Source organism: Natator depressus, chromosome 13 (assembly GCF_965152275.1).
Source record: "Natator depressus isolate rNatDep1 chromosome 13, rNatDep2.hap1, whole genome shotgun sequence".
Taxonomy (NCBI): domain Eukaryota; kingdom Metazoa; phylum Chordata; order Testudines; family Cheloniidae; genus Natator; species Natator depressus.
Window position 1 is genome coordinate 41,995,074 of NC_134246.1, and position 20,721 is coordinate 42,015,794.

The 20,721-nt window shown below is 59.3% G+C and overlaps 2 protein-coding genes across 4 annotated transcripts in view; one reads left to right on the forward strand and one right to left on the reverse strand.

The window, feature by feature from the left end:
* SUPT16H (SPT16 homolog, facilitates chromatin remodeling subunit) lies at nt 1-13,838 on the forward strand. Of its 3 annotated transcripts, none has more exons than XM_074969358.1 (26): nt 1-38; nt 2,026-2,118; nt 2,283-2,453; nt 2,831-2,983; nt 3,149-3,295; nt 3,504-3,655; nt 3,946-4,118; nt 4,306-4,396; nt 4,732-4,805; nt 5,205-5,317; nt 5,642-5,707; nt 6,097-6,195; nt 6,451-6,566; nt 7,118-7,271; nt 7,654-7,781; nt 8,104-8,239; nt 8,379-8,505; nt 8,618-8,736; nt 8,891-9,016; nt 9,312-9,424; nt 9,804-9,879; nt 10,149-10,318; nt 11,645-11,774; nt 12,059-12,188; nt 12,540-12,617; nt 12,876-13,838. In XM_074969358.1, the coding sequence occupies exons 3-26, from the start codon at nt 2,319-2,321 to the stop codon at nt 13,025-13,027; spliced, it is 2,958 nt and encodes a 985-aa protein (XP_074825459.1). In that variant the 5' UTR covers nt 1-38; nt 2,026-2,118; nt 2,283-2,318; the 3' UTR covers nt 13,028-13,838. The 3 variants fall into 3 exon arrangements, with proteins under 3 accessions (XP_074825459.1, XP_074825457.1, XP_074825458.1); XM_074969356.1 differs by lacking the exon at nt 1-38 and adding an exon at nt 202-340 and having other exon boundaries at nt 12,876-13,833; XM_074969357.1 differs by lacking the exons at nt 1-38; nt 5,642-5,707 and adding an exon at nt 202-340 and having other exon boundaries at nt 12,876-13,836.
* RPGRIP1 (RPGR interacting protein 1) overlaps nt 13,726-20,721 on the reverse strand; it is a 16,441-nt gene continuing 9,445 nt past the window's right edge. The window contains 13 exon segments of the mRNA XM_074969457.1: nt 13,726-14,351; nt 14,637-14,767; nt 15,312-15,396; nt 16,095-16,281; nt 16,547-16,650; nt 17,141-17,291; nt 17,608-17,811; nt 18,036-18,220; nt 18,352-18,704; nt 19,061-19,159; nt 19,161-19,230; nt 19,585-20,031; nt 20,444-20,561. Of these exon segments, the coding sequence (XP_074825558.1) occupies nt 14,236-14,351; nt 14,637-14,767; nt 15,312-15,396; nt 16,095-16,281; nt 16,547-16,650; nt 17,141-17,291; nt 17,608-17,811; nt 18,036-18,220; nt 18,352-18,704; nt 19,061-19,159; nt 19,161-19,230; nt 19,585-20,031; nt 20,444-20,561 (2,250 nt within the window). The 3' untranslated portion in view covers nt 13,726-14,235.

Here is a 20,721-nt window from a genome sequence, read left to right on the forward strand (position 1 = left end):
TGTCCAGGATCCCCGCGCGTGGCAGGGTCACGTGCCCGGTGAGCGCCCCGCTGTTGGAGGCCGTTCGCGCGCGGGCGGGGCGGGGCGTCTCGGGGCCGCGCGGTGGCAGGAGCGGAAAAAAAGCCGCGAAAAAGGCGGGGAAGCCCCGCGGGCGCGAGGCGGCGGCCCGGAAGCGGAAGCGGGTCGCGGGAGGCGGGGCGGTGGGAGGTGCTTCCGGCGGGCGAGGGGCCGCGGCGGGGCCTGGCGCGCGGGGACGGGTCGAGTCGGAGTCTCCATGGCGCTGAGCCTGGACCGCGAGGCCTATTACCGCCGCGTCAAGCGTCTCTATGGCAACTGGCAGGTGCGGCCCGGGCCCCCTCCCGCGGGACCCCGCCGTGGGGAGACCCCCGGGGCTGCCCAGCCCCGGCCAGGGCTCTCCTCCCGCCTGCGCCCCCGCCAGCCGTCGCTGGGGCCCCCTTTCCCTGCCCCCGGCCAAGGCCGAGCCCCCAGAGGGGCCGGGCGCGGCCCCGGAGCCCCTCCCGCCGCGGGTGCGGGGACTGGCCCCCCCTTCGGAAGGGGGGCCCCTGGCCCGCCCCACGTCCGCGCGACCCCAGCTTCTCCCTCAGCCCCAGGTTGTCCCCTAACTCTGCTCTGCTGTTTCCAGCCTGGGAGCAGGGCAGCGGGCCCGGGGGCGGGGTCGCTGCTCGGGGTCGCCCCAGGGCGCCGTCGTGGGGTGCCGGGGTTCTCTCCCCCCACCCAGCGTGGGGCTCCTAGGCGCCCTGGAGAGGTGCCGTGTTGCCGTGAGCCCCCCACCCGTGAGGGGATCTAGTGGCGAGGGGTCCCGCTGGCTGCTAGCGGTGCAGTGTCCCGCTCTGAGCTCTGCTGTGCCCCCCGCCTGCCCCCCGCCCGCCGTTTATTGCCCGCGTAGCAGCCTCCAGTGCGGAACTGGAGCGCCGTCGTGCTCGGGGCTGCACAGAAGAGGCCTCCCTAAGTCATTTGTGATCTAAGTACAGAGCTGAAGGTGGATGCAGCCACCAGAGCTGTGTTAAGATCAAAGGGTGCACAGGACAAGGGGCTTGGGACTCTGAGGACCTGGGTTCAACTTCCTGCTTTGCCACAGACTCTCTGTGAGAGTTTGGGCCTGTCCCTTAGCCTCCCCGTGCTTCAGTTTCCCATCAGTACAATGCCCTACTCCGCAGGGGTGCATGGGCATAAATACCTTTGATTGCGACACATTGGGGTTCTACAGGAATGGGGTCTGGATAAATACTTTGGACTGCTAGAAGCTCCCAGCTTGCTTGGGGGGGGCCTAGGGGCTGTTAATGGTGATCTGATCCTTTGGGCTCCTTTGCCAGCCCCAAATGTTCCAAAATCATGAGATGGGCCTAAAGTGGTGATGTTTTTTCTTAAATGAACTTTGATGTCTTGTTTTTGTTTTTTGCTGTTTGGTTTCTAAGTCTTTGGGTAGCATGTAAGTCGCGTTCCCAGGCTTTTCTCTGCTATCCGGAGCCGAGAAATGTGCCATGTTTCAGCTTTTCTAACCTGCCTAGGGGATTTGGGTGCCCACTTCTGTTCACTTTGATGGGACTAGGGTGTCCAAATCCCTCTGGTAGCTTAGGCCATCTCTGCCCAAGTGAGAGGCTAGGATTTTCAAAGGGAGTTAGGTGCCCAGCAGTCATTGAATTGCAGGTTGGGTACCTAACTCCCTTAGGCTAAACAGTCTTCGCTGTCCAATTTTGTAGTTAGCTGTTGTCTCCTTTCTCATTCATCTCTGCTAAACGCTCTTCCTTCCTCATTGCCGGTCTCTGACCTTCCCCTTCGGTTTCTGCTCTGTCCTGTCTGAGAATCCTCCGGGTTCATATCACAACATTAGGATTGCTCCCTACCCTTCGAAGCCCTGGGCAGCTCCTCTGAGGCTACAGGTCATTGAGAGCCCAGAGAGGCATGCAGAGAGGTCAAATGAGCCTTTCTGATTAGCATGACATGGTTTGGGGCAGCTAGTGGAGGAGAGACCCAAGCCCTTGCTTCCCTTTGCTTCCCTTGCAGAAGGGAGAGGATGACTATGCCAATGTCGACGCCATCGTGGTCTCGGTGGGGGTGGACGAGGAGATTGTCTATGCCAAGTCCACTGCACTGCAGGTCAGTAGGAGGAAAATCCGTGGAGGATGCCGCTGGAGCTGGGAATGAGGAAAGCACTGAGCAGAGGGGAGGTTGGGGTAGCACTCGCGGGGGGTGGGGGAAGTCTCTGATGGGGAGCCATGGGAAGGAGTGATTCCTTTTCCTCATGGTTCCCCTTCCTGCAGACGTGGCTCTTTGGCTACGAGCTCACCGACACCATCATGGTTTTCTGCGTGGACAAGATCCTGTTCATGGCCAGCAAGAAGAAGGTGGAGTTCCTGAAGCAGATCGCCAACAGCAAGGGCAGCGAGAACGCCAATGGCGTGCCGGCCATCACGCTGCTCGTGCGGGAGAAGGTGAGTGTGTTGGGTGCCGCCTGGCAGTTGTGGGGCACTGCACAGCGGGGTGTCCATACCAGGATGGGGTGGTGCGTGCTGAGGGATGGAGAGTTGTGGAATGAAGATTTACACTCCAGGCTGGGGGAACGTTGAGGGTGTTGTGCTGCACCCGTTGAGAGTTGCAGGAACGTTGAGCCCGTGGGAGTCAGGGGTGGTGGAAGGTTGTGCACATTGGGCTGGGAGGAGGTTGAGGTTGCTGTTTATAGGGCAGTTAAGGAATGTTGGCAGGGTGAAGGGCTGGGGGTAACCAACAGGGACTCTGGTGGTGCAACCTGCCTCCTCCCTAATGCCACTCCCCCGTTTCGGGGGACTAACCCTACCCCTGCCCTCTGCAGAACGAGAGCAACAAGGGGAACTTTGAGAAGATGATCGAGGCACTGAAGGGCAGCAAGAACGGGAAGCGCATCGGGGTCTTCAGCAAGGACAAGTTCCCCGGGGAGTTCATGAAGAACTGGAATGATTGCCTCAGCAAGGAGGGCTTCGAGAAGGTGAGCTGGGTAGCAGGATGGGTGGAGGGGAGCTCCTCCTGTTGCCCTCCCTTCCCCCGTCTCTGGCTTTGCAGGCAGATATCAGTGGGGTTGTGGCCTTATGCCAAGGCAGGGATGTGAGGAGCTCTACCTGCTCCCCTCACCCTCTCCCTGTCCCTGGAGCAGGTAGATATCAGCGCGGTTGTGGCCTACACTATCGCAGTGAAGGAGGATGGGGAACTGAACCTGATGCGCAAAGCGGCCGCCATCACCTCTGAGGTCTTTAACAAATTCTTCAAGGAGCGGGTCATGGAGATTGTCGACGCTGACGAGGTGAGAGGATAGGGAGGCCTCGGGGTGTGGTGGGGTGAGCTGTGGATGGGATGTGGGGGCTGGTAGGGGGTGAGCCGCGGCTTGGAGGTGGCGGCAGGGGGGCTGGTAGGGGGTGAGCTGCGGCTGGGAGGTGACTTGGGCCTGGGATGCTGGCAAATCCTGTGGTCCATCTGGCTGTTCCCACTCGAAGTCTCCATGTGCCCCACAGAAAGTGCGGCATAGCAAGCTGGCAGAGTCGGTGGAGAAGGCCATCGAGGAGAAAAAGTACCTGTCAGGGGCTGACCCCTCCACAGTGGAGATGTGCTATCCCCCCATCATCCAGAGCGGCGGCAACTACAACCTCAAGTTCAGTGTCGTCAGGTCAGTGCCCACAGGGCTCCTAGCCCTCCCACCCAGCCGCCCCACCCCTACCTCTGCTGAGCAGGCAGATGAGGGCCAGGGTCAGGCCTCGCTTCCCCCAGAACCGCCCAATGCTGGAGACTTGTCTCCAGAGAGGTGTCAGGGAGCTGGTGCTGCTGGCTGGGTTGGGTCGGTCTGTCTGGTCCTGCCTTTCCAAGATCCAGGGACTCCTGGCTCAGCCCCCAGACACCCCACGCCCAGCCCATGACTAGCGCCTCCCTGAAATCCACCTCTCTTTGTCCATCCACTAGCGACAAGAACCACATGCACTTTGGGGCCATCACCTGCGCCATGGGCATCCGCTACAAATCCTATTGCTCCAACCTGGTGCGCACGCTCATGGTGGACCCGCCCCAGGAGGTGCAGGACAACTACACCTTTCTGCTGCAGTTGCAGGAGGAGCTGCTCAAGGAGCTGCGGCATGGTGAGTAGGGGTGGTGCTGGGGAAGTGGGGAGGGGTTCTGCTGCCCTGATGGGAGGAGGGCCGGTGGAGGATGTCGCACTGCCCGCCCCCCCGGGGTGTGGGACTGGGACGTGATGCTGCCCTGGTCCAGGTGGGAGGGAAGGGGAGGACATCGCGCCACCTGGTGCTCACGCTGAGACTCCCCCAGGCGTGAAGCTGTGCGAGGTCTACGCTGCCGTCATGGATGTGGTGAAGAAGCAGAAACCGGAGCTGCTGAACAAGATCACCAAGAACCTGGGGTAAGAAACCGCCCCCCAACACCCACTACACAAACCCATATGCACCACACACCCTGCATCGCCCGCCCTGAGTCTGCTGAGCATGAGCATCCAGAACCTAGGGGAAGAGAACCCTGCTCCGGGTTCCAGCTGCAGCCCAGCCCCCATGTGCCCAGGGCCTGCACAGCTCAGCCTGGCTCAGGGGCGAGGCGCCAGGCTCCTGTTGGAGTGGTGCCTGCAATACCTGCCCAGCCTGGTGTAGGGCAGGGACTGGCGCCGGGTCTATGAGGCAGGGAGCATTGCCAGGGCCAGAGGGTGGCTACGGGTAATGTGACTGCCCCCTGGACTCTTCACAGATTTGCCATGGGCATCGAGTTCAGAGAGGGCTCCCTCGTCATCAACAGCAAGAACCAGCACCGGCTCAAGAAAGGTGAGAGACACCCCACCCACCCCCACCCCCCCAACACACACACACACACACACACACACAGAGAGATCCCTTCTTCCTGATGCCATCGCATCCCCATGCCCTCAGAGCCAGCTTAGTTATGGGGAGAGACCCCCATTGTCCTCACAGTCAGGTACCCAGTCCCTACACCACCCCCTATGCAGCCCTTGAGGCTCGAAATCTCTTTTCCTGCAGGCGGGAGCCTCCCCTAAAGCATATGCAGGGAGGGGTATCCTGCTCGTGTCTAGCTCCGTGTGCAGCTGCTGCCTGTGCATGTGGACTGGTTGGCAACTGCTGACCTCCCTGCATGTCCCCCGGGCCCTGCCACCCCAGCCTGGACCTCCCTGAGCCGTGTCACCTCCTTTCTCATCTGGCTGGCAGGGATGGTATTCAGCATCAACGTGGGCTTCTCTGACCTGACTAACAAGGAAGGGAAGAAACCAGAGGAGCGAACATACGCACTGTTCGTTGGGGACACCGTGCTGGTGGATGAGGTGGGTGTTGGGGGTTGGGCTGCAAGGTTATTTGGGGAGCACCGTGCTGGTGGATGAGGTGTGAGGAGGGGCCAGAGGGTTATTTGGGGGGCACTGTGCTGGTGGGGATGGGGCTGGAGGGTTATTTGGGGGGCACTGTGCTGTTGGGGTGAGGCGGAGGGTTATTTGGGGGGCACCGTGGGGGTGGGGAGGCACGCAGGGTTATTTGGGGGGCACCATGCTGGTGGATGGGGGGCGTACAGGGTGAGTATTTTATGCTTCTCTGCCCCATGTGCGTTATGGGCTGCCATCTGCTCCCCCCCGACTCTCTCTTTGCTCTCCAAGGACGGCCCGGCCACCATTCTCACCTCTGTTAAGAAAAAGGTCAAAAACGTTGGCATCTTCCTCAAGGTGAGGCTTGGGGTGCGGGAGAGGTGGGGGGAAGGCAGACTCGATATCAGAGCAGGGCATGCTGGGGCTCCCATGCTTCGGGGGCAGGGAGTTCTGCGTGGAGGAGGGGATGACAGAAGGTCCTCAAGGTGCTGGGTGGGGGTGGGCCTGGGGAGACGTTGTGGGGCAAAGTGGCAACATTTCATAGATTTGTAGGTTCCCAAGGCAGAAGGGACCATTACGACCCTCTGGTCTGACGTTCTGCAGAATGCAAGCCAGCGAACGACCCCAGCGTAAATCCTAGCACATCCCTTCCAGTGTGGTGGAGGATGAAGGGTGCAAGGAAACTTGGGGGCAGAGGTGTAAAGGGTGGGGGGACTAGCTCTGACCATTCTGTCCATCTCCCACAGAATGAAGATGAGGAGGAAGAAGAGGAGGAGAAAGACGAGGCTGAAGACCTGCTGGGGCGCAGCTCCCGAGCAGCAGCACTGCTGACGGAGCGGACGCGGGTGCGGTTTCTCCTGCCATGGGGAGCTGGCCAGGGCTGGTTGGGCTCCAGAGCCTGTGTGGGATACCTGGCAGGGGTCCCTGCAGCTCAGAAGGGGCTGGGGGAGCTAATTTCCCCACAAGGGAGGGGCTGGGGGCCATGCTCCTGTGGGACTGGGGCTGAGTGGTCCCTGTGGCTGCGGGGCTGGCTCAGGGGCAGGGTGGTGGCTGAGCTGGGGTCTGGGTCTGGGCCTCACTCGCATTCCTGCTACCCCCAGAATGAGCTGACGGCGGAGGAGAAGCGTCGAGCCCACCAGAAGGAGCTGGCCATGCAGCTCAACGAGGAGGCCAAGCGGCGGCTGACGGAGCAGAAGGGCGAGCAGCAGATCCAGAAGTGAGTGGAAGGGGAACTTGGGGGTGAGAGCGGATCTAGGAGTGAGTGGGGAGGTGGGGGGGCAGGGAGGGGAGTGACTCTAGAAGTGAGTGGGAGGAGAGCCTGGGAGTGGGGTGAGCAGATCCAGAAGTGAGTTATGGGGGAGTGGATCCAGAAGTGGAGCAGGCCTCAGGGTTGCTACGTGTCACTCTGTGTGTATGTATGTATGGAGGGCCTGGGTGGGAGCTGTATCTGTGGGTGATCTGGGGTTCCTTGGAAGTGTGGTGCCGGAGGAGGAGCGCTGTGCCGTTTTTCGGAGGGAAGCTGTGCATGCTTGCTGGATATTTGGGGGCCCTAGAGGCTGTGCCATGTTTCGGAGGGAGGCTGTGTGTGCCTGCTGGATATCTAGGGGCCCGGGGACTGTGCTGTGTTTTGGAGAACGCTATGCGTGCCTGCTGGATATCTGAGGGCCTGGGGACTGTGCTGTGTTTTGGAGGGAGGCTGTGCCTGCCTGCTGGATATCTGGAGGCTCCGGGGGGCTGTGCTGTTTCATCTTCCCCCACCCCACCCAGGGCCCGCAAATCGAACATCTCCTACAAGAACCCATCGTTGATGCCCAAGGAGCCGCACATCCGGGAGATGAAGATCTACATTGACAAGAAATACGAGACTGTCATCATGCCAGTCTTTGGCATCGCCACGCCCTTCCACATCGCCACCATCAAGGTATGGGGAGCCTGCATGCTTCTACGTGGCCACTGTCAGCCCGGGAAGGTGACTCCTCAGCAAATAGGACAGGGAGGGGGTTAGGGAACCTGTTGGGTTGAGGGTTGTGTTGGTTCTTCAGCTCGAAGGAAAGTGGGGGCCGTTTCCCACAGAGGCCCTGCCTCTAGGGGCCATGCAGGCAGGAGCCCTGGGGAGTGGGGGGGGTTACAGGCAGGAGCTCTGGGGAGTGGAGCTGGGGGGCGGTTGCCGGCGGGAACCCTGGGGAATGGAGCTGGGGGGTGAGGGGAAGGGTGTTTACAGGTGGGAGCCGGGGTACAGAGAAGTCCCCAGCCGCATTCAGGGCGCACAGTCTGACTGACCCCCCGACCTCCCTGTGGTGCAGAACATCAGCATGTCAGTGGAGGGTGACTACACCTACTTGCGGATCAACTTCTACTGCCCAGGCAGTGCCCTGGGGCGCAACGAGGGCAACATCTTCCCCAACCCCGAGGCCACCTTCGTCAAGGAAATGTGAGTGCCCCCTTCCGCCGCCCCCCATCCTCTGCCCACTGCTTGGATGACCTTCCCCAACCGCTCCCCTACAGCCCCCTCGCGCCCCAGGCTGGGCAGGGACTCAGGACTCCTGGCTCTGGCATAGTCTGGCTGTGTGACCTGGGCTCTTGGCCTCTGTACACGGGGGAGCTTGACAGCCTGCTGTATGGGGCAGCGGGGAGACTAGGCACCAACTTCCTGTGGGGGCTGGGCACCCAAGTGCCCCATGGGCTGTGTGGGGCAGGGGCTGCATACATGCAGTGCTGTTATGGCCAGTAACCACTTACCGCACCTCCCCCAGCACGTATCGTGCCTCCAACATGAAAACGCCGGGTGAGCAGACTGTGCCAGCCCTCAACCTGCAGAACGCCTTCCGCATCATCAAGGAGGTGCAGAAACGCTACAAGACCCGGGAGGCAGAGGAGAAGGAGAAGGAGGTGAGCCAGGAGCGGAGAGCCCCTGGGAGCCTGGGAAAAGTTGACCCCGTATCCTGGTCTCAGGCAGAGACGCTAACAGACACGGGGGGCTCTGTGCTCCGCGGGATCTCACTCCCTGGCTCTCATCGTCTCTCTCTAGGGCATTGTCAAGCAAGACTCGCTCATCATTAACCTGAACCGGAGCAACCCCAAGCTAAAGGACCTGTACATCCGGCCCAACATCGCCCAGAAGAGGATGCAAGGCTCACTGGAGGCCCACGTCAATGGTAAGGGCCCCTTCCCCCAGCCCGCTCGGCTCCCAGCCCCAGTCCAGGGACAGCCTCCTCCTAGTTGCGCTCCAGCCCAAGGGTCCCCTTTCACTGTCTGTCTCTTGGGCAGGTTTCCGCTTCACCTCTGTGCGGGGAGACAAGGTCGACATTCTGTACAACAACATCAAACACGCGCTGTTCCAGCCCTGTGACGGGGAGATGATCATCGTGCTGCACTTCCACCTCAAGGTAGGGCCCCTGTGCCCCCAGGAACCATCTCCGGGCCTGATCTTGCCCTGTTCTGTGCAGGGCTGGGGAGGTCTCTTGCAGGGTTTGACCCGGGGGCTGGTGTGGGGTGTGAGAGACACAATGGAGCCTTCATGCCCCCCCTCCACTCCTCCAGAATGCTATCATGTTTGGGAAGAAGCGGCACACGGATGTGCAGTTCTACACCGAGGTGGGCGAGATCACCACAGACCTGGGCAAGCACCAGCACATGCATGACCGCGACGACCTCTACGCTGAGCAGGTGAGATGTGGGGCAGGGGTAGGCTGCAATGGAGGGGCAGCCTCCAGGCTGATCTTGCTGCCCCTGCAGATTGAGTGCGAGATGAGAGGGGACTGGGCTGAGGGGTCTCTGTCCTTAGGAAGCTGTGCTGACCCTGCAGATGGAGAGTGAGGGGTTACACTAGGGGGCTCCTGTCCCTAGGAGACAGGCTGTTGTCCCTGTGCCCCATGCAGATGGAGCATGAGGGTAGGTGGGGGGGCTCAGAAGGGAGGGAATCTCCCTGAGAGCCTGGCTGATGTCTCTGTGTCCCATGCAGATGGAGCGCGAAATGAGGCACAAGCTGAAAACGGCCTTTAAGAATTTCATCGAGAAGGTGGAGGCTCTGACCAAGGAGGAGCTGGAGTTCGAGGTGCCCTTTCGGGACCTGGGGTAAGGGGGTGAACTAGGGCATCAAGGTGCCCTTCTGGCACCCCTAGGGATGGGGGGAGCAGGGGCATGGAGGTGCCCTTCCGGGACCTTTGGGGGGGAGCAGGGGTGTGGAGGGTGCCCTTCCGGGATCTTTGCGGGGGGGATAGGGGTGTGGAGGGTGCCCTTCTGGGACCTTTGTGGGGGAGCGGGGTGTTGTAGGGTGCCCTTCCAGGATCTTTGGGGGCGTGGAGGGTGCCTTCCGGGACCTGGGGATTTGTGGCCCTGGACCCCATGGGCACAGTCTGACACAAGATGCCCACCAGGGGTTCAGTCTGGCCCCTCCCCCCCACTCTGGGTCTGTGGCTCTCACTGACCTTGCTCGCTTTGCTCTCTCTGGCAGGTTCAATGGCGCCCCCTACAGAAGCACCTGCCTGCTCCAGCCAACCAGCAGTGCCCTGGTGAATTGCACTGAGTGGGTGAGTGTCCGTGGGGGACCTGTTCATGCCCCCACCCCAGTCCCTGTCCTGCTCAGGGCCTGGCACAAACCTGTGTCCCAAGGGATCTGCCTGGGTGCTTATGGGGGTGCGCGGAGCTCAGGGCGAGCACCGGCACTGTAGGGTGGGAAGGGACTTGGGGGTGCAGCTCTGTCCCCTGTGACTACTGGCCCCATTGGCAGGGGGTCTCTGTCCCAGGGTTGGTGAGGAGGTGTCTCCATCCTGGGCCTGACCCCACCCCTCCCCTGCAGCCTCCATTCGTGGTGACATTGGACGAGGTGGAGCTCATTCACTTTGAGCGAGTCCAGTTCCACCTGAAGAACTTTGACATGGTCATTGTCTACAAGGACTACAGCAAGAAAGTGACCATGATCAATGCCATCCCCGTGGCCTCCCTCGACCCCATCAAGGAGTGGCTCAAGTGAGTGACACCCCCCCCCCCCCAATCCTCTTCCCTGATACCTACCTCATCAGGATCCTGATCCACACCATACCCACCAATTCCATCAACTGGGGGGTCTCCACTGAGGAATGATGCCCCCTGACCCCTCCACTGAGACCTACTTCACCAGGATCCCGATCCCCCAGCTCCCAGCCTCCTCACTGTACCCACCAACGCCATCAAGTGGGGGATCCCCACCAAGGATTGTGTCGTCCGTCCCCGTCCCCCCCCCAGACACCGCTCCTGGTGCCTACCCCACACACACCAAGACTCTGATCCCCCCCGAGTGGAATGATTTAAATCAAGGGACTTTAAATCACCAGTTTTTAATCATGATTTAAATCAATTTTAATCGTGTTTTGCATTCGTACTTTTTCGGGGGGGGGGTTCCCCTAAAGAAAGGTTGATTCTCATTGGCTGGTAACAATTAAAACAAGTTGATCTGCAACTGAATACAGCCTTTATGCTACATTTAGTTCTTTTTGCTATCCTGGAGGACATGCTATCTATATCTATACACAGTTATTTAAGCAATGATAGCAGTTTACAGTTCATTCAGATTCTTAATTTTACATTTTTTATTCTGTTAGAAAAGGGTGAATGATCCATATCTTGATGATGATTTTTTACTTCTGGTTTGTGCCAAGCTCTGTTTGGATTGAAATTCAAATCCAATTCAAAAATGCACAAAACCATTGTAAAATGCTTTTTTATTCGTTAAATAAACTGTCTTAATGTGCTGGATACATGCCAAAAAAGTATATCAAAGTTTATCTAAACATGTTTTGCATTTTCCAACCAATTAAGCAAAGGAAGCTTTTCTAATTCCCAATAGGTTTTTCAATTTTGAAAACTAGTCATTGAACTGAACTTGGAACGCACGGAAATGAAGACATTATTCTCTCTGCACTTGCAGAGGAGGCTATTGCTATTAAAAGCTTGTTAGGCCTTCAACAAACTCTGGTTCCAAATGCTTGGCCAGCTACTTCCACCAGTTCAGTGGTTTAACTTTCCTTAGAAGTTGGTAGCAAACATTTACTGATAAAAATAATATTAAATTTAATGTAAATAGATTATAGTAAGTTTAGGCCTTAACATAGGTTGTCATAATTTTAAATAGCTTTATTTTTTTTAAAAAGTAAACCTGTTTAGTTTTACATAAAGTAAATCTTATTTAGATAAAAAATGTGACTTTATTTTAAATCATCAATTTTTATCCACTCTGGAGCCTCCTGATACAATTCCCCCCCAGTCCCAGTACCCTCATCCACTGGGACCCAATACTGATCTCTCCTTTCTCCCTAGCTCTTGTGATCTGAAGTACACGGAGGGGGTGCAGTCCCTCAACTGGACCAAAATCATGAAGACGATTGTGGATGACCCTGAGGGCTTCTTCGAGCAGGGGGGTTGGTCATTCCTGGAGCCCGAAGGAGAGGTATGGGGGGACTGGATTTTGGACTCTGACTCCCCTGGAGGGGGGGGAGCTCTGTCTCCCAAGGGGGAAGGGCCCCTGCAAAGGGATGGTGGTTGGGGGGATTACTTAGATTTCCTCTGGACACCCTGGTATCTGAGCCCAATGAACATTAATTAATCTGATCTCACTCCCACTTCTTTCTGCCCCCCATGACCTATGGGAATCACTGAAGATCACCCAGTGAATCAGTGACAACTGGGGATAGAACCCAGGAGTCCTGATTCCTGGCTGCGATCTCTCCCCAGGGCAGTGATGCCGAGGTTGGGGAGTCAGAGTCGGAGATTGAGGATGAGACATTTAACCCCTCGGAGGATGAGTATGAGGAGGAGGAAGAGGACAGTGATGAAGATTACTCCTCTGAGGCTGAGGAATCAGGTGAGGAGGCCCCTGCAGCTTAGGCTGGGGGTGGAAGGGTTCTTGGCACCAAGCCTCTGCGCTGGGGGTCTAACCCTGAGGGGTCACCTGGCAGAGTACACACTGCTGGGCAGCAGGAGTCACCCCTACCCCCTTCTCCTGGGAGCCCTCCCTTATCCTCCACACACTGCCTGCTCTGTCCTACCTCATTTCCCCCTCCCACCTGTGCTCCCATTCTGAGGGGTGGGGTGAGGTGGGATTAGGCCCCTTGTTCCAGTGCAGGGGGATGGTTCCTTCCATTGGACAGAGGGTTAAGCTGTGGGGTGGCGCTGCGCACAGGGCCATCCTCTGAGCTCCTGTCTCCATTTGCAGATTACTCCAAGGAATCCATGGGCAGCGAGGAGGAGAGTGGGAAGGACTGGGACGAGCTGGAAGAGGAGGCCAGGAAAGGTGAGTGCCAGCCCTTGGGACATTTCCCAAATGCACACAGGGGCCATGGGATCTGGGTTTCCTTGTGACACCCTGTTCACTCTGACCCCTAATGGTTATGGGGGAGGGGACAGAGCCCTGCACCTCCTGTTGCCTTGCAGTAGGACAGGAGAGCTGGTAGTGGAGGGTGTTGGGGGGGATAGGTACCCAGCCTCTCACCCGCTCCAGCAGTTGGGTGGGTTACACAGCCATGCCCTGACCCCCATCCTACTCCCCTAGCGGACCGGGAGAGCCGGTACGAGGAAGAGGAGGAGCAAAGCCGCAGCCTCAGCAGGAAGAGGAAGGGCCCAGCCCACAGTTCCAGCCGCCGCAGTTCCCACAGCCGCAGCCCAGGCCGCAGCTCGGGGCCCCCCAAGAAGAAGAGGAAGTAGGCAGTGAACTGACCCTCCCCAGCAGCGAAGCCTGGGGCACCAGACCCTGCTCAACAGCCAATCCCAGGGTGGGGGGGGCACCATGCCCCACCCACAAACTTTTGTCTTTTCCTGTTTTCAATTTTCCCTGTTTTTGTTTCTTGAGTTTTTCTGGCCATTTGTACGGACCAATCAGCTGTGAGAATTCCAGGCCCCGCCTGGCTGTAACCATGGACATGAGCACTGCCAATGAAGAGGAGGAAGAGGCCTCTCGGAGTAAGGACGCTGGTGTCAGTGATTGCTCGCCCCACCCCCTTCACTCCCTCCTGGGATCCCTCCCTAGTCACCCCCACATTCCCTTGTGAGGTGTAGGTATGGCCATGGCGCAGGCTGCTGCTTTCTCCCCCTGGGGAGTCTCTGGCGATGGAATCATCCCCTCTTTCCCAACAGCTCTGGGGAGACGCAGCCAGCGCAGAGGATCTCTGAGTGTCTCGGACTTCATCCTCAGGGTGCTGGTAACCAAGGCAGGGGGTAGACTGTGCAGGGCTGGCACCTACAGGTCCATCCCATCCCTGCTGCTGCCTTCCTCAGCACTGGAGGGGTTGGGAGTGGCCCAGCCCTGCCAGGAGCGGGGTGCATGGGGGGAGTGGTCTAGCCCTGAGAGGATCCGGCTTCTTGTTTTTTACTCGCCTGGCTCTGTCCCGTATTTATCTTGTTTCCTCAGTTGCCAAGTCAAGCCTCTGGTAGGAGAGATGCTTTTGTTTTGGGGGGTTTTATCGTGTCATCTCCCATGGGCCCCCATCACCTGCCCCTGCTGCTTGCTGGTGAGGGAGGCCCCTGGGGGGTGATGGGGCAGGGGAGGGCTCTAATTTTTTTTCATAGCCGGTAGCTCTTGGATTTTCGACTTTGGAGAATTGAAACAATAAAATGTGTTTTTGTAAGTTCACCTTTTCCAGGTGCTGAGTCTGTTCAGTCAGTGGGGAGGGGAAGCTGGTCACCTATTGTTGTTTGTATTACGGCAGCACCTGGGAGCCCAGGACCCCTTATGCTAGGCTCTGTATAGACAGAGCAGGGACAGGCACTGCCCCGAGGAGCTCACAATCTGAGTCATGTTGATTGCTCAGGCGGGGTGGCATCCTTCACTAGTGAGCTTTGAGGTGGGGGAGAGGTCCCCATTTGAACCTTACGGTCCCAAGTCCTTGCACGCCTTGTGGGAGCTGATGGAGCCCTCATTCCTCCTCTTCAGCCTTTCGTCTCCCCTCCCAGTAGATGGCGCAGAGGGCAGCAGCTGCTTCCACAGAGACCTTCAGCCTCCCGATGGCAGAGCGGTCCTGAGGGCTGACAACTGCCGGGAGTGGGTAAGAGAGCGGAAGTGAGGGGAGGGGTCAGTGTTTCTCCAGGGCCATTCTCTGGCTGGGCCTGGTGTAGGACTTGCCTCCCCCAGCCCTCGGAAGGGACAGGACATGGAGGGAGGTTGGCTCCCAGGTATAGATCCCAGCTCAGTGGCCAGGTCCCTGGCCTCTTATCTGCTCCACTGGCCCCCTTTCATGCAGGTGGCGTGCAGGGGAACAGAGGCAGCAGCTCAGCAGTGGAGACCGCTCGTTTGGGTGCTGCTGGCTCCGTCACTCACCATCGAGGTCACGCTCCAGCACATCATTGCCTGTCAGCAGGATCTCGTGCAGGTCTACATAGGCAAAGCCCACGTCCTCACACTCGCCTCCAGTCCCAGGCGGGGGCTCGCTCACCACTACGAACTGCAGCCTGCAATAAGGGGGCAGTGTGTCTGGATCCTGCACCTGCATCCAGCCCATCCTACCCCGGCTCCCCACAGAAAAGCCAAGCTGAAGGGCGCTGTCCTCACCTCTAGTGCACTCAGTGGCCTGGGCCCAGGGGATCTAAAAGAGCCAAAAGCTCAGGGAGGAGGGCTCTGCCTGACAGCTTTACTCCTCTGGCCAAGGGGGCCTTCTGCAGGAAGTGTAAAGCTGTGGAGGGGCATGTTGGGCCTGTGTGAAACAAATGCCTCCAAGAGCTAAGGACCATTACAGACCTCCCGGCACATTCCTTTGATCTGCCTTCTCTAACCTACAGCAGCACGGGTGCACATGCTCCACCCACGGGAGAGAACAAGCACGGGGCGGATATTGGTCACAGTGTTCAGGCACTTACAGGAACATGCTCAGAAGAGGTGATGAGCAGGCTGTAAGAGCCTGTACAGGGAGGGGATGGGGGTGGGTGCAGCAGGGGTATGTGCTGGGGACCTTTATCCCAAGGGACTGGAATTCCTGTCCCCAGCCAGGACGCTCACCAGCTCTGCCCTGCCTCCTCTGCCTGCAGCATGGAGAAGAGGAGTTCCCGCTGCGTGCTCACCCCCTCAGTGTCCAGCTGAATCACTGTGGTGGGGGCAAAAGGCTGTTAGCCATGGCAATGCTCAGTGGGGGGGGCACCAAGGGGAGGAGTCAGGGCGATGCTCGCTGGGGACTGGGGGAGGACCAAGGGGAGGAGTCAGGGTGAAGCTGAGTGGGAAGGCACCAAGAGGAGGAGTCAGGGTGATGCTCGCTGGGGACTGGGGGGGGGACCAAGGGGAGGAGTCAGGGCAACAATCTGATTCTCCCCTGGGGCCAGATGGTGACAGTCGACCCATCTCCAAGCTCCCCAGTGTTGCTCCTCTTCCCAGGCTGCTAGTGGTCCAGCGCCACCTTCTCCCTGTGGGGAGGGAGCCCCCTGGGGCGGGCCTGGGCCAGACTGCTCAGCACAACAAGAGTCGGGGACGTGGGGCCTTTGTCAGCTTGCACTGGCAGTGGGGGAGCTGAGTCCCAGGGAGGGGGCTGAGGAAAGTGGGGCTATTAAACTAGTCATGGTCTCCTTTTCCCAACAACAGCATCGCTGTTCTGGGCCTGGAGTGATGCCCTGCAGAGCTGGGCCCAAAGGCCTAGGTATGAGCTCTGTCCCGGGGCGGGGGAGAGATGCTTTTCCTGTCTCCACCCATGTGTCATCCCCATCCCCCCACGAGGCATGAGATGCCTGCCCTGCCTCTGGGGGGTAGGGCTGTGGGAAGGGCGAGAGCCAGACCCTCCCCGCAGCAGCTCACCCTTGCTGAAGTGGAAGTAGATCTCCTCGCTGCCCTGCGGCTTGCGCAGGGACAGGGGGGTCTCAGTCTCAGCCAGGGGCACCCCTGGGAAGTGGTACTCCACGTACAGCTGCTGGATGTGTTCACAGGCCACGGCCTCAGGGTGCAGACTCAGAGAGACGATCTCAATGCGAATCCACTCCATGTCCTGACAAGATGAGGTGAGAGCAGGTCACACAAGGCCTGAGAGGGTGGGAACCAGGGCCCCAAACTCTTCTGCACGGGGTGGGGGGAGGCTGGCTGAGCCAAGCTCCCATCTCCCCCACTTCGGAACCCAGTAGGGCTCAGCACTGTCACAACAAGCTGTAGCTGCCCCATGCTCCTCCCCGACTCCTGTACCTGGCAGGGCTCCCTCCCCATGGGTCTGTGCACCCTCTCCTCCAGCACTGCCTCAGGGGTGGGGGCATTACCACCTTTGGAGGGCTCCCCAGGCTGGTCCCCACCACGATCTCGTCACTGTCTGTGGTCTGTGTGTCGCTGCTGCTCTCCGGCGCTGGCTCACAGGCCTCCTCGGGGGCTGGCAGGGACAGAGAATTTGTTACCGGGAGGGGAATTAGAATGGAACCTGCCCACCCCCTGCTCCCACCTGTACCATAGGCCTTGAAGAGCATGGCTGCAGCGGCAGCCTGCTTTGGGGCTGCACCTATGCCCACCGCTGAGTTTGTTCATGCAGGGACCCTGCTCTGCAGCTGGATGGCCGCGTCGCCCTCCCTCACCACCGTGAGCCCCAATCCACAGCTGGATGGCCGCGTCGCCCTCCCTCACCACCGTGAGCCCCAATCCACAGCTGGATGGTCGCGTCGCCCTCCCTCACCACAGTGAGCCCCAATCCACAGCTGGCTGGCCGGATGCCCTGTCTGTGGTTCTACATTGTGCCACCTGGGGCTGGGTGCGTGTGACCTGTAGCATCAGCTCTGGCACAGCATGAGGGGCTGAGCAGGACCCAAGGGTAGCCTGGTCAGTTGGCTCTGACAGCTGTGTACCCCATGGGAGGCAGGAGCTGGTACCCATGTCCTCGGGAGCGGAGCCTACATCCAGTGCAAGGGATTTTGGCTCCAAGCGCTGGGTCCTGGCAGAGGTTTCAGCGTCCTTAGCTGAGTATCCTGTTTCCTCCTGCTCCTCCTGGCCAGCCTGGACCTCCTTCCCCTCCGGCGTCCCCTGCACAGACAAACCACATCAGGCTAGGGGAACAGCTGGTTCAGTGTGGGGCACTAGGCAGCCTGTGGGCCAAATCTGGACTGCCAGATGCTTGTGAACAGACCATTACATCTTTTTATGTACTTATTACTGTCATTGTTATTGTGGTGTGAAAACTGTTTCTCTGAAGTCTGGACCTTGACTGTACCTTGCCCAAGAAATTTGGACGCTGAGAAAAAATAATTGACGACCCCTAGTGTGGGGTGAGCATTGGGAAGGGGCCTTGGGTTGCTGCACCCTCACTGCCTGCTTCCTGGCCCCCTCTAACTAGTCTCACCTCAGCAGTGTCTCTCACGGGAGCCACCTCTTCTCCCTCCTCCGGCGTGTAGCCACTGGCTGCTGGCACTGGATTGGGCTGGGTCTGACTGCTGGCTCCCTGATCCCGCTTCCCCCTGCATCCATCAGCCTTGACCACTGAGACCTGGAGCTGCTTCCCCTGGCCCTCAGGCTGCGATGGCAAGGTGCTGGGAGCAAGCCGGGCCTGAGCAGGGGTCAGAACAGCACAGTCACGCCACAGCCTGGCAGCTTCCCCCATTCCCACTAACCTACTCCTTTTTGTACTGGGGTGCAGGAATGGCAGCATCGCCCAGCAAGGCAAAGAAAGAGCAGTGGATAGAAGCCAGGAGCCCTGACTCCCAGCCCTCACTGGGAGGGTGGTATTGTAGGGGGCAGGTGTTAAGCCGGGGCTGCTGGGTCGTTCTGTACCTGGCTGTGTAGTGCAGCCCTTTCCTCCTCAATCAGCTGCTCCAAGGGTCTCTCATGCTGGTGTTCCCTGGCCCAGGCCACTTGGTGCAGGGCGGCCCCCAGGGGCAGATACCGACACTTCCACTCCAGGCTGAGGCTGATGGAGCCATTGGGGTGTCCAGATGGGTTGGTGAGGACGAAATCTCCTACGGAGTACAGAACTGGAGGCATAAGAGGGCACAGGGGGTGGGGCCCTGGGCACTGAGGCCAGGGGCAGGGGAACTGTGCCCAGCTCTGTTCCTTGAGCAATAGAGGATCTGGGTCCAGCGGCTTTCACCTGTGATATTGTGCCCGCATGCCAGAGGCAGCAGGGGGATCTGTGCTTTGCCCAAGTAACTGCCTGGCTCTGCATCCTCGTCATCGAAGATGTACACCCAGAGGCTCTCTAGACGCAGATAGCGGTCGAGTTCAGCTGTGGGGCGCATGGGGAAGGTCCGCAGGTCTCCAAAGTGCGGGTTGTTGCTGGAGGGGATGATGGGTGTGTCGTGGTCAGGGAAGGTGAAGAAGCGGTACATGGCGTAGGGGCTGGGCTGGGTGCTGAGCCAACGACCCCGCAGGCTGGTGCAGCCCACAATCTGCACCTGCAGCTCATTCCACAGCCACTCAGTTTCCAGGACCTGGAGGGGGAGACTGAGAAAGGCTGGTAACTGGATGAGCAGAGGGCCCAGGCTGCATCCCATAGGAATCACGGCTTTGCCACATTGAAGGCACTTTAATGTCCAGAGTGCCTGAGGCCTCCCTTACAGGGATCCTGCTCTGACATGTGCCAGAGAGCTCCTAGTGCGGAGCACATATCCCTATGAGGCCCTGTGGTTGTGTCCCACCATGGGGAGCCCCTTTTATGGGGGCATATGTCCCTACAGGGATCCTGTACCAGTGGGCATGGCCCTATAAGGCTCCCCCTTTCTGGGGTGCATTTCCTGCAGTATGAGTGTGTGTGTTTACCCTCACATACTCCTCCCCCATACACACCCCTGCTTCCTCACCCCCTCCTTGTCCTGCTGCCTGCTCTGCTGGGCAGCTCTGGCCTGGGGCATGCAGGCTGACAAGTAGCCCAAGGCCTTGGTGCGCTCGCAGTGCAGCCGCATGGTCTGCTCCATGGGCAGGCAAAGCCTCATCCAATACTCCAGCATCCCATAGTTCTCGCCGTTCGGACCTACAGGGTGTGAAGCGGGCAGGGGGTGAGGGGACATGCAGAAGTGTGGACAGAAAGTCCAGGGGATAGGAATTGGGGGAGCAAGAAGGAATTAGGGCAGCAGGTAACAGGACATGAAGGCCACAAGGACGTAAGAATGGTTAGAAACCTGGAACGTTCCCCAGGCTGCAAGCCTTGGCCCCAGGGAGTCTTTACTGTGAGGGAAAGATGAGCTAATGGCTCTCCAGGCCATGGGAGTGTTTTACTGTCTGTGGCACTGACAAGGCCGGGCGCCCTCACTGAGCAGCTGCCATGGCAGAGGGCAAGGGGAGCACTTCATCGTAGAGCATCGCCGTGGCGAGGGAAAGCTCTTACCATGCAGCATCGCTGTGGCGTGCAAGCGCTCCCCACACCCCAGAACCTCCCGGAAGCGCAGCCAAGAGGAAGCCAGAGTGCTGTGTTCAGTAGCCGTGGCCAGGTGCAGGTCTAGGCGGGCGGCAGCCCCCTGCAGGTACTGCAGGAAGAGGGGCTCAGCCTGTATCACGTACTGAGAAGTGAAGCTGTAGCGTGGCCGGGCCCCACGCACCATCGGTGTGCAGTGCGTCTCGCAGTCGTAGAAGGCATAGGTGCAGAAGGTGACGGGCTGGACATCCCCCAGCACCTGCAGTGCCTCTCTTGACAGCACTGCCCCTGCAATGTGCAGCTCAAACAGGTTCTCACCACGCCGCAACACAGGTGCCTTGCCCTTCTCCACGTCCACATCACCCTCAGTCCGCAGAAGTGGGAGCTGCTGCGTCCCATAGGCCACATCCTTCAGCTGCTCTGGGGGAGGAGATGCGGGCCTGTGAGGCGTGGGCATGTCCCCATCTTCTCCCCCCGCTATCCCCAAGGCATAGCTTGTACCCGTCCCTCCCCTATCCGTTCCTGACAGGAGTGACCCACTGCCTGGCTGCTGTCTTCCCCCCTCTTGCTGCAGGGTCAGTCCCCACAAGCCCAGCATAGCTATCTGCCAGCCCAAGTGCTGTGCAGCAAGCCAACTGCTATCGAGGGGCCAGGTCCCCCTCGGAACAGTACACTGGGCACGCAGGGACCCGGCACAGCCTCTTGGGGCAGGGAACGAGAGCACAGGTCCAGCCAAAGGTCCATCCTGCCCCGTTCTGTCTCCAGCAGTGGTCGTGAGGGAGGCACGACGAAAATTGCTCCAGGGGGCAGGTGGGACTGGCTCTGCCCTTACCCTCCAGCTGGCGGATGTGGGCGCTGCGCAGATCCAGGAGCTGCACCATTTTCTGCTGCTTTTCCTCATGTCCCCTCTTCTCCTGCTCAGCCTGCACCATCACACCTTCCAGCTCGGCCTGACACAGCACCCGGGTCAGTCACACAGCAGCTCACCCCCCCAGTCCCACAGTTCATCCCCCCCACACACCCCGCCCCACCACTCATCCCCCCCCCCCCCCCGCCCCACAGCTCGGCCTGACACAGCACCCGGGTCAGTCACCCCCTGTGCCACCACCT